This window comes from Saccostrea echinata, unplaced genomic scaffold, assembly GCF_033153115.1.
Source record: "Saccostrea echinata isolate AGI-Se365-2 ecotype Australia unplaced genomic scaffold, CSIRO_AGI_Sech_v1 ptg000027l, whole genome shotgun sequence".
In the NCBI taxonomy this organism is placed as follows: Eukaryota; Metazoa; Mollusca; class Bivalvia; order Ostreida; family Ostreidae; genus Saccostrea; species Saccostrea echinata.
Window position 1 is genome coordinate 4,336,287 of NW_026889776.1, and position 11,779 is coordinate 4,348,065.

At 34.7% G+C, this 11,779-nt stretch overlaps 2 protein-coding genes and 1 long non-coding RNA gene across 3 annotated transcripts; all 3 read right to left on the bottom strand.

Moving 5' to 3' along the window:
• Positions 1–3,233: 3,233 nt before the first annotated feature.
• Positions 3,234–3,982, bottom strand: LOC133193319 (protein IMPACT homolog). The gene has a single exon (XM_061329268.1). It carries the CDS (start codon positions 3,968–3,970, stop codon positions 3,272–3,274), a length of 699 nt encoding a protein of 232 aa, XP_061185252.1. The 5' UTR covers positions 3,971–3,982; the 3' UTR covers positions 3,234–3,271.
• Positions 3,983–3,988: 6 nt separating this feature from the next.
• On the bottom strand, positions 3,989–4,534 carry LOC133193125 (uncharacterized). The gene has a single exon (XM_061329098.1). It carries the CDS (start codon positions 4,532–4,534, stop codon positions 3,989–3,991), a length of 546 nt encoding a protein of 181 aa, XP_061185082.1.
• Positions 4,535–6,672: 2,138 nt separating this feature from the next.
• On the bottom strand, positions 6,673–8,917 carry LOC133193320 (uncharacterized). The gene is made up of 3 exons (XR_009721901.1): positions 8,849–8,917; positions 8,553–8,627; positions 6,673–6,740 (listed from the first exon to the last, which is right to left on the bottom strand). It is a non-coding gene; the product is annotated as an uncharacterized LOC133193320 (long non-coding RNA).
• Between the last annotated feature and the right edge of the window lie 2,862 nt (positions 8,918–11,779).

Below are 11,779 nucleotides of genomic sequence, written 5' to 3' on the forward strand. Positions count from 1 at the left end.
CTCAGGTAGAAAAAAACGTTATATTTGAGGTTGCACCGACTGGACATACCTATGCTTACAAAAACATTGACAAATTATTAAAAAATAAAACTCATGATTTTAGGGAAAGAGGTCAAAATTTCAGTCAATTGAGCAATGAGGCTATGGTTTATTTTTCTAACTATCAAATATATTAGTCAACCATTGTTTCATGTATGTTCACAATAGATAGATAGATGGATATACGCAGTACACTTAAGGTTCAAAATGGAAATATCGGCAAATTTTTTAGATAAAAAATACATTCTTTACAAGGAATTGTGATTCTTTTTAGGAAATTACTATTATCGGACAAATAGTTTTCAAAACTATACGTTGCGTACCATTAGACTTCATATTCAAATTTAATGGCAACAAAGGGCTTTTTAAGTTCGAATAGTAATTTGATGATCTAGTGAAAGAAAGAAGATCGTTATTATTATGTTCATTCTAGGTGCCCGGTTTTTGTGAGCTTGAAAAGAGATGTGTCCTTAGTTTTGCAATTTGTAATAAAATATCGCGTGTCACAGTTAGGGGAATAGTTTAAAATATTTTCAATGAAATAAATCTTTATACCCTTATTCCTCTTTTTCTAGTGGTTGTGTTTGTTGGTAAGTCGCTCCAGATATTTTCGTACTCGACATGATATATATTTGCCGTACGATGTGTTGAAAAAGAGTACCAAATCCCCGGATGTACACGTGGTTTTGTTTGTTATGGAAAGTAGGATAGAATACTGAATAGTGTGCGTTACCTTATTGGCTGAATTCAGATATGTACTTTTCTTCATTTAAAGTTTGTTTGTTTGTATGTTGTTTAACGTCCCTCTCGAGAATTTTTCACTCATATGGAGACGCCACCACTTGCCGGTGGAGAGCTGCAAATTTTGTCCTATGCTCGGCACTCAGGGCCATTGAGCAGTGAGGGATCTTTATCGTGCCAGCACCTACTGCGACACGGGACCTCGATTTATACGGTCTCATCCGAAGGACCGGTCTCCACGTCCCACAGTGGGATTCATTTAAAGTAAAAATATTAAATGTTTGAATTAAATGATGGAATGTAGAAAAATATAGAAATATCAGGCGAGATTGTAGCAGTGGGGATTGATATTTTTTGCAGAGTGTCAGAGTGTTACTGCCGATCGCTATAAGTTGTAAACAACTGCAATTTTGACCTATAAACGCCTCGGAACCATATATTTTTGGGAGCTTTTTTGTAAGCGCATAGAATTAATTTTCAAACAGTGCTAAGGATTTGTCTGAAAGTGATATGGTAAATTACTGAGAGGGCATAAGGTTTGTATAGAGTCGTATGGGAAAATAATAAGTACTCTTTTCCCTATAATCAAGTATTGCAGGTGTGACAGCTTGTACGGAAAATTCTCGTGTACGAAGGGGTACAAAGGGTGGACGCAGGTTTATCAGACATATCCACACCGTCTGTGGTGGGCTGTTGAGACCTGTGGGACATCAACTTGGGGTAATAATGATAACCTGGTGCATATCTTGGGTGGTCGATCTGTCAGGAACATTAAAGTCCTATCAGGTACAGGCAATAGTTATAGATATGCAAATAAGAAATCATCTGGTGTTAATTATGATAATATTTTCCAGGTATATCCTTTCAAGGAGAGCTTAAAGCAGCTTACATGTACATTTCTACCCATATTTCTTGTACAAGGCCCGCTAGGACACACAGTTCAGTCGTACGTGACTGTCCGATTTCTTACAGAAATAACACAAATTCGTTCTTCCGCTAAGTTGCTCAAACTTTGCAGTCTTAACAGCAGGTCTTTCAAAAATAAGCCTGTTTTATTACAATTTTTTATTCTTGATGAAAACATTGACGTTTTAGCAATTACGGAAACACGACTGGGCACAAACGTTGATGAAAGTGTTTTTCGCACCCTGGTGACAGTTGGTTATAACATTCCGCGGTGTGATCGTAATGATTGCCGCGATGGTGGAATTGCTGTTATTTTTAAAGAAGGAATCAAACTCTCTCCGATCCATTCTCAAGATTTAAATTTTCATCAGTTCGAACATATTGAATTTCAAATGAACATTTTTGACTTGCGTCCGCATCTGTGTGTAATCTACAGACCTCGGCCTTCTCAACAAAATTGTCTCAGTACAAATGCATTTCTCACGGAGTGGGAATGCTATCTTGATAAATTTAAATCGTCAAAGGCGGATCCAGGGCCGGAGCTCCGGGCGTGAGCCCCCCCCCCCCCCCCCGTTTGATTTTTTTAATTTTTTTTTTATTGTTATAACACTTTCATAGGTATTTGTATAAAACATAAATTTCATCATTTGGTACAAGTTAACATCCGATTACACATATTCTGTCTTGTCTTAATCATATTTACACAGATCTTCTTTTACACACTATGAAAGTTGTTTAGAGAGAGAAAAAAAAAACAACAGAAACAAAAAAAAAGGGGGGGGTGTTAGCAAAAGAAAACCATTATTCTATATTACAAATAATACAAAATGATAAATAATCAATCTAATTTTTTCTTCTTATTATGATCCATAAATATTTTAAAAGTATGGATGAAAATATTGCTGACCCCATACAAGACAGAAACAAAAAGATAAATGAAAGATAACAAAAGTGTATATACAAAACTAAATGGATTGTCTGAGAGAACATGCCTTGTTGTTTTTGAGAGTAGAAAGTTTATACCAAAAACATATAACTGATAGTACTAAAGAGTTAACACTAAACACCTTTAAAAATAATGAAAGTGGGTTTACAGGTGTAGGAAATACAGCATACAGAGTCTTTTCTATTTGTAGAAAAATATGTGAATTCACCCAGCAAGTTGTGAATTAAAATTTTTTTAATTTTTTTTTATTCTCTTTCAAGGGAAACCAGTAGTGGTGTATTGTAATCTTTTTTTAATAATTAGGTTATGTATCTATATGAAACAAACGAGACAATGCCTACAGATCCCTCCGTGTTATGTGACATGTTGAGGAAAAAAAAAACAACTTACATACTGCGTACAGTTTGAGCCAATATATTATCGGGAAAAGCGAGCAGCAAGAACAGGAAATGGCATGTTTCAAAAATTACCGGAATATTATAGGTTGGAAAAAAGAATTCCGGAATACAAGAAAATCGGTAAACACATATTTTACCTTTTAAATATAGCTAACCTGTAAGATAAATTTAGATAAAGACAAGAACTCAATATTAAGCAGTTCTAAAATCATACATAACACTGGGTTTATTTTTCATGGTGTCAAACTGAAGTTGGTAAATTTTTTACCCCACTGAGGCCTGCTTCTTTAATATGGGAGAACCGACGGGGTCCAATGTTGTTTCCATGCCATCGAGACACAACCACCAGTACGTTGTTAACTTCATTTTCAGCTAGCAGTTTTAGTAATAGCCGTCCTGCCCCATGTTGCCCGTCATCATTTGAACCTTCATGGATTTTCCCATCACTGCTTGTGAAACGGTAAGCATAAACGTTATGGCTCGCACTTGGTACGGTTTCGACATGCATGATTTCCTCTAGTGATCGTTTGATCTGTTTATAGGAATCGACTTGGGTGGAATGTGCCATAAACAGGTTTCCTTTGTCCTCAATTGACTTTCCTGGGTTAACGGTAATCTTGACTGCGTCGCTGGTAATCACCTCGTCTGCCGTGGGGAGAGATCCTACTTTCTCTCTGTAGATTGAATTACTCTGAGTAAAAATAAGTTTGTCCCCCTTCATTTTCGTCTCGATATTTCGCTCTGCATATTTTCTTTGAACTTCATATAACTGTTTTCTTCTTTCCCGTATATCCTCTGGTTGTGGTTGGGCAATTCTAATGTCCGACTTCTTTTCTTTTAAAACTTTTATGTGCTTCATTACAAGATCCTTTTGAGCCTTATCAGCAAATTGCACACAAATCGGTCTAGGAAACTTTCGTTGAGCATCATATTCTCCCATTCGGAAGAGTTTCTGTATTTAGAATTCATCTACTACTGTCTCCTCCATTTCCATTTCCGATATAAATACATTTCTCAGAATTTTTGCTAAGTTTTCTGGCGACTTCCTCTCTGGGGTTTTTTCCTCTAGTCCACTAACAATAAATGTATTTTCCATTGATCTTGACTTGAGATCAATTATTTGGCTACTTTGCGAATTTAGGCGGTATTCAAGACGAACTACATAATCTTTGAGTCTGTTCATTTCACGTTCCATTTTTTTCTGGTTATCCTGCAGTTCTGTCACAAGGTATATTGTGTCGTTTGCCTGCTGTTGAACAGTTTCTAGTCTTTCTTGTATGCCATTTTTCGCTCTGATTTCTTTTGTGATTTCATCTATGTGTCGTCCTTGTCCATCGAGCCGTAACATAAAATTCGCCAAAGTAGTCTGAATACTTGTAATGCCCTGCATAATATCCCTTAACTGAACATCTTCCATTTTCTGATTACTTTGATCTCTTTGTTCCATACACTCGTCTCCACTGTCCATTTTATCTAGTCCTCGTTTTTTGGAGATATCCGTCATTGTTAAGATAAAGACAGTTTACATGTACAGTCATAAACAGAATGAGTATCACTCACCAAGTAAACTGACTTACCGAAACTACACAGAACATTTTCCCGATGTTTGACGTTATATATTCTTTCAAAAGTTGTCACATAATACTTCAAAGGCTATCAGAATTAAAGTGCACTTTAGGCTTTCGGATTTCAATAATTTCGAGTTTTTAGGTAAAAACTTTCCTCTCAGAAAATCTTGTCCGTCTACATGTTGGGCATGCGCACTCTCCCTCATTTGATTTTTTTTTGTATGTAGAACTTATATGTCCATTATCCTAAAATCAAGGAAAAACATCTCTAATTGGTAAGTATTTGTCAACCCCGGATCCCCACCAAGGCCTACCCTAGACCCACTTGGGGTTTCAGTGCAGCCCCCCAGACCCTCTGCTTTCTACTGCGCCCCCCGTTACGAAATTTCTTGATTCGCCACTGATCGTCTAAGGAGTTGCTTCTCTTTGGTGATTTTAATTTCCATATCGATGATCGAAATCAGCGTCATGCATCTAGTTTTCCACAAATTCTGGATGATAGGAACTTTATTCAACACATAAACGAGCCCACTCATGTGAAAAGACATTAGACCTTCTAATCACCTGGTCAGCATCTAATATACTTTCTGGTGTTCCAATTGTTAAAGATCCCCACCTATATGACAGTAAAGACAACTCAAAAATGCGGATCATTTGGTAATTCTTGCAACACTCTCCGACAAAAAAAAAAGAAAAAAAAGAACAGATCCAGAAAGGAAAGAAATAACATTTCGTAAAATGCAGACCATCAGCAAAACCGATCTACGGAATGAAATCAAAGAAAAATCTAGTTCTCCCTCAGGACAAACAAACTTATGACAGCCTTGTAGGCTTGTACAATATCAAGATAAGACTCATTGTAGATAAGCTTACTCCAGCGATAATTAAATCTGTCATCGTAAGACCGAACTTACCTCGGTATAGTGAGGAGCTGCGTGAATCTAAACAAGAAAGGTGTAGAATGGAGAGATTAGGGCAGACGGGGCATGGAAATTCATCACCAGCTCCACAAGGAACAGTGTACGCGGACAAGCGCCTTACTTCAGGAAGCAAAGAAGGACTACTATTTTTGCAAAGTTGAGGAAAGTGGCAGAGATCTCAAGCAGCCCTTCAAGCTCACTAAGGACCTCATGGAAAAAAAAACTCGTATTAGTAAGATTTGAAGTTAAAAGTCAAGGTAGAGACACGTATTTATGTTATATCCTCCTCCAGAAAATGCTTTTCATTCCGTCAATATGGTTCATAAGTCGTTTGTTCTAATTTTACTTTTACATGTTCAATATTTAATTATAATGTGAAAAAGAAATGTTTACAATTTTAAAGGACGAAATGTACAGATTTTACTTTCCTATATTATTTCCTCAATCAGATTATATTTGGATACAGCATTATCTTAGAACAATTTTCTGAAATATAGCTAGTTAGTACCTTGTTTGATTTTTTTTTCTTCCTTTGTAGGGCATGGTAGAGGTACATGTAAACATGATACATTATCAATGAAACACGTATACACAGCAAAATGTGCCACGTACGTATCACGTACGTTAAACGTATGTGATACGTACGTGACTTCACGTACGTATCACATGAAAAAAGCACCACGTATGTTAAACGTACCTTTTCACACGTATGAATATCATGCGTGACACGTACGTTAAACATACGTATTGACTACCATACGTTACACACATGTTGCACACGTACGTTATTCATATGGTTCACATACGTTCAACGTGTGTGTAATGTATGTTTTTAGAAACATGCGTTTAACATGTTTGTTAAATGCACTGCTCATATGATAAATGTATAAGTACCATACATGTGCCAAACCATGGTTAAACATATGTTTTGACCACCGAACATTCTTTTTCACATATATATTGTAAACATACGTGAAACAAAAATGATGTGCAATTAAAATATTCATTTCATGCATTTGACATAATTTTCTTCAGGGGCTTATTTTCTTTTCATCTGTTGAATGATCCACATTTTGAAGGTACATATCTGGATATCCTTCACCTCAAATTTCCTGATCCTAATTGCTCTTTAGGCAATCACAACAAAAGACATATTCAAATTTAAGCCAATTTTAATGTTGAGATGTTAACATCAATTCATTCTTCTGCAATTCCCTTTCATCTGTAAAGAAAAAGAAAATATTAAATGAATTTGCATATGGAAAAACACATAGTTTTTTTTCAGAACATTATTATTTTCTACATATAACTCCTGGTTGACTTCCTTTAGAACTAAACTAGAACTGTCCAATATGGACAAATACCCCCCACTGGGTTTTTCAGAGAAGATGCCAAGTCACTAATACTAGTATTTTAGGATCTAAAAGGTGTTCAAAAATTGTTTATACATTTAGAGAGAAAATTTACCAGTAATTGCTCATTATATTTTTTTAATGAATGAAACTTTGGCATAGCCTAGTAAAACAGCAATACTAATGACAATATTGTTTTTTATTACATTGAAAAATTAATAACAATTTTTGAAGTATTTCTCCGTTGGAAAGTATGGATGCATTATTTATCCATTTTTCCTACAGTATGTGACTATAGGTCAGGATCATGACACACCCTCAGGTCATAAACAATCTTTGTGTGAAGTGGATACTCCCAACATCCAAAATTATCCTCCATAGGAAAGATACTGACCGAACACGAATTATGAACTTTTTCTGTCAGTGACCTTGAACTTGTCCAAATGACCTTGGGTCAGGTCATGACACACCTTCAGGTTATAAGCAATCTTTGTGTAAACACGAATTATGATTTTTTTCTGTCAGTGACCTTGAACTTGCCCAAATGACCTTGGGTCAAGGTGATGACACACCCGCAGGCCATAAGAAATATTAATATAACATATGGTTTTGTTGTTCTTGAGCAGAAATTGTGGCCTCTCCCTACCCCAGAGTTCATGATTTGAACAAAATTGAATCTACACTACCTGATGATGCTTTCATATAAACATGATTAATCATGGCTTTTCTGTTCTTTAGAAGAAGATTTTTTCCTATATATTCTATGTAAAACTTTGATCTCCCATTATGGTCCAATCCTATCCCCAGAGGATCATGATTTAAACAAACTTGAATCTACACAGCCTGAGGATGCTTCCATTTCAAAATGACTATTCATGGCTTTGCTATTCTTGAGAAGAAGAATTTTAAAGTTTTTTTCCTATGTATTCCTATGTAAAATATTGATCCCCCATTGTGGCCCCTCCCTACCCCTGGGGGGTCATGATTTGAACAAACTTGAATCTACACTACTTGATGATGCTTCCTTATCAATATGACTAAACAAGGCTTTGCTGTTCTTGAGAAGAAGATTTTTTAAGATTTTTTCTTATATATTCCTATGTAAAACTTTGATCCCCCATTGTGGCCCCAACCAAACCCAGGGCTCATGATTTAAACAAATTTGAATTTACACTTTGACATACAAGGTTTCCTATAAGTTTCAACTTTTTTGGCCCAGTGGTTCTTGAGAAGAAGATTTTTAAAACATCCCACTAATTTTTCACTATTTCTTAATTATCTCCCTTTTATTGAGGGTGTGGCCCTTTATTTGAACAAACTTGAATCCTCTTTACCCAAGGATGGTTTGTGGCAAGTTTGGTTGAAATAGGCCAGTGGTTCTGGAGAAGAAGTCGAAAATGTGAAAGTTTACAGACAGACGGACAGCTAGACAGACAGACAGACTACAGATAAAATGTGATCAGCAAAAGCTCACTTGAGCTTTCAGCTCAGGTGAGCTAAAAACAGATAGCAATAGGTCATGACTGATTCAGGTTATCTAATTAGTTATAACATTTTTTTGTGATTACATGTAAGTCAGCTCAGGTGCAAAATACTGCTCATCACTGATATAAATACAACAGTAAAATTTTAGACATAACCATATGTCTGACAATTAAATTCTATATAATAATAGAACTTACCCTCAGCATAAATCTTTCATAGCTTGGCATGGACCTATATGTTTTTGTGTCTGTTCGAAGTGTATACTTTTTGTCCTTGGGGTAAAAAAGAAAATATATGTTAAAAAAATTGCATTTCAGACTTGTAAAGCAAAACAAACAATATGAAAAATTACTTATTTTACTGATAACATTTAACATTTTCTCCTCTTGTGATTGAAATGTAATGCACATCATTACATGATATTATATGTATTAAATTGCAAGTCTAAAAGCAATGGGATCAGAAAATTTGATTTCTTTTTTAAGAGTTTTACCATAATGCTGGTTAAACTTTCAGAATCTGTTTTTGAAGTCCAGACTTGGCATTTAGGTGTTTACATAGGGGATGAGCTTCAGCCACCATCCTGGAGTGTACATTTAAAATCACATAAAAAAATCACAATCTCAAAATACATTATTTATATTCATAAGGACTGTATGAAAAAGACATCTGAAAAATAAGTGTTACATCCTTATTGCCCTAAAAGATAATTTATATTTCCTCTACATGTTTTGTAAAGAAATACATTGGGTGGGTGGAACTTTTTCCATCAAGGGTTTTATTGCATCTTATTGGTAAGCTAAAAAAAATCTTACAATAAATATTTTTTATAACAGTATGTTTTATACCTCACCTTAATTTTGATATAATGTGCCAGTGTTGATTCACACCTGGGCTGGGGTGCTGACCAAGACAGTTGACTGCGTCAATAATTTCTTACTTATTTGGTATACTAAGTTTACATTATGTTATACACTAAAATAAAAGAAACACACCCGTTAGTTTACATGCAACACAGTCTGAAATATAAAGTAAATAAATAACTGTTGATGTTATGTATATTCCTCACCGTTACTCCTAGCCTAACTCCAGACACTGTCTTGCAGACGTCAGACTTCTTACCAGTGACGTCACCCGTTAACGTAAATAAAATTTACGTACATTTTACATATTTAGTGTTATACGGGCGCTACCAACTGTATAATTATGTAATACCTATTTAGGTGAATTCCATTTGAGTTCTGTTGTGAAATTATCGTGATTTTCTTTTTTTTTTTTTTTTTCAAATCCAGCTTTTGCTCCTGAATTCGGAATGATTATATCTACCGATGATCGAGTTCAATTTTATGTGCCTCTACCAATATCCGATATACATATTACGAGATTGGTGTACTTGTATGTAGACTACATGTATGTTTTACTGCTCTAAGAGTAAATTATACACCAATGCGAACTGATTACTCCATGTCAGACATGCAAGTGGACGTAAGGTAAACAATGTGAAATAAATTGGAACATTAAAGACGCAAAACACGCACAACAAGTCAACAACGCACACACCTGTGAGCTTTCAGAGGTGATTGGGTTTTAATCATCATTATCATAGATCATGATATGATATTATTTTTTAAAAAAAAAAAAAAAAAGTTAAATTTTTAAAATATATTACAGTATAATGATTAAAACCCACGCAACTTATGATCTAGGGTCCCATTTTAAGAGGGATTTTATACTTGGACCAAGTTTGTCGCAATACTCTGTTTCATGAATTACAGGTTATTGATCAGGTCCGGCACAATCTCCTGATTAAGCTATATAGCTTGATTTAGCTATATAGCTTTATTAAGCTATTCAGAATAGCTTGATTTAGCTATTTTATCACACTTTTTTCTCAAATGTGTTATTTTCCAAGTATGTACAAAAAGTCGCACCTTGGTGCAGTGATGATATTCAACCTTGAACTCTTATGAAAATAATGCATGTAAAAATCACTCATCAAATTGCGTCTCCTTAAGAGACTTTATACTCAAAGTTCTAAAAGTTTTGGGGGCTATATAAAGCAATTGATACAGTTACCTCTTCAATGAAATTATAAAGGAGGCCAATTATGGTCAACAAGATAATTGATTGGTAATAATTCAGTACAATGAGAAGCAATCATACTTATCCATGCCTCAACTCACACAAGGTAGTGTACAGTTACCCAAACAATGGAAATTCATCTTTTGCTTAAAAGTATTCAAATGCTGCAATGTTAGAACTATCTTTGATTTGGGTTGTTGATTTGATAACCCATATTACATATGAATAGTCAAATACTTGCGACTTTTTGTCTATTTTGTACAAATAACATTTTTGTGAAAACCTGCATATAAATAGCTTTATCAAGCTATTTTGAATAGCTTAATAAAGCTATATAGCTATTTCAAGTTATAAAGCTTAATCAAGAGATTGTGTCAGACCTGCTGATTGTTAAACATTATCTTGATTAGTTCTCCAAATTCACTCTGAACTATTAAGTAAAAAAAAGCATTTGGTTTGAGGTGTACTTTTGTACAAAAAGTTCCTGTTACAGTATTTCAAAATGTCACCAGTTTAAGAATATTATATAGTCCCAGCAACAATAAAACTTTTAGGGATTTTTTTCACTTGTTGACAAAAATTAAATAATAATTTTACTAATTAATTAAACGAATTAAAAAGGATTGAATTTAATTATAGTTGACCTACATTTATCGTATACATGTATGTAAAAGTACCATTAATATAGAAAATATACAGCCTTTTCAAACACAGCCAGCTTTTCACACACATGTAAAACAATTTTTATTAACCTACATGTAACATAGCTGCTAACACTCATACTTGTCATTAATGTACATGTAATGTGTGGTTTTTAATACATGTAAACCATGCATATATTAACGTATGTATAACGTGTGGTTGATAATAAATGTAAACCCTGTGTGTGAAATATGTGTAATGTGTGGTTTATAATACACATGTAAACCGTTCGTTTATTAACGTATGTGTAACGTATGGTTGACAATACATATGTAAACCACATGTTCATTAACGTATGTGTAACGTGTGGTTGACAATACACATGTAAACCATGCGTTTATAAACGTATGTGTAACGCGTGGTAGCACATACCATACGTAACACGTACGTGAAACGTACGTAACACATACGTGTATTCCAACCGCACATTTCACGTACGCTATGTGAAACGTATGTTGTCACACGCATGTTATCCATACGTTATACCACGTACGTGTAACGTGCAGTTGGAATACACGTATGTGTTACGTACGTTTCACATACGTGTAACATATGGTATGTGCTACCATACGTTACACGTACGTGGCACAATTAGCTGTGTATAAATCTGTCAGATGTTGTTGATCATGTATCTTTTCTT

Bases quoted from the DNA above. Each gene is read 5' to 3' on its own strand.
- LOC133193319 (XM_061329268.1), bottom strand. From the start codon at position 3,970: ATGGGAGAATATGATGCTCAACGAAAGTTTCCTAGACCGATTTGTGTG.
- LOC133193125 (XM_061329098.1), bottom strand. From the start codon at position 4,534: ATGACGGATATCTCCAAAAAACGAGGACTAGATAAAATGGACAGTGGA.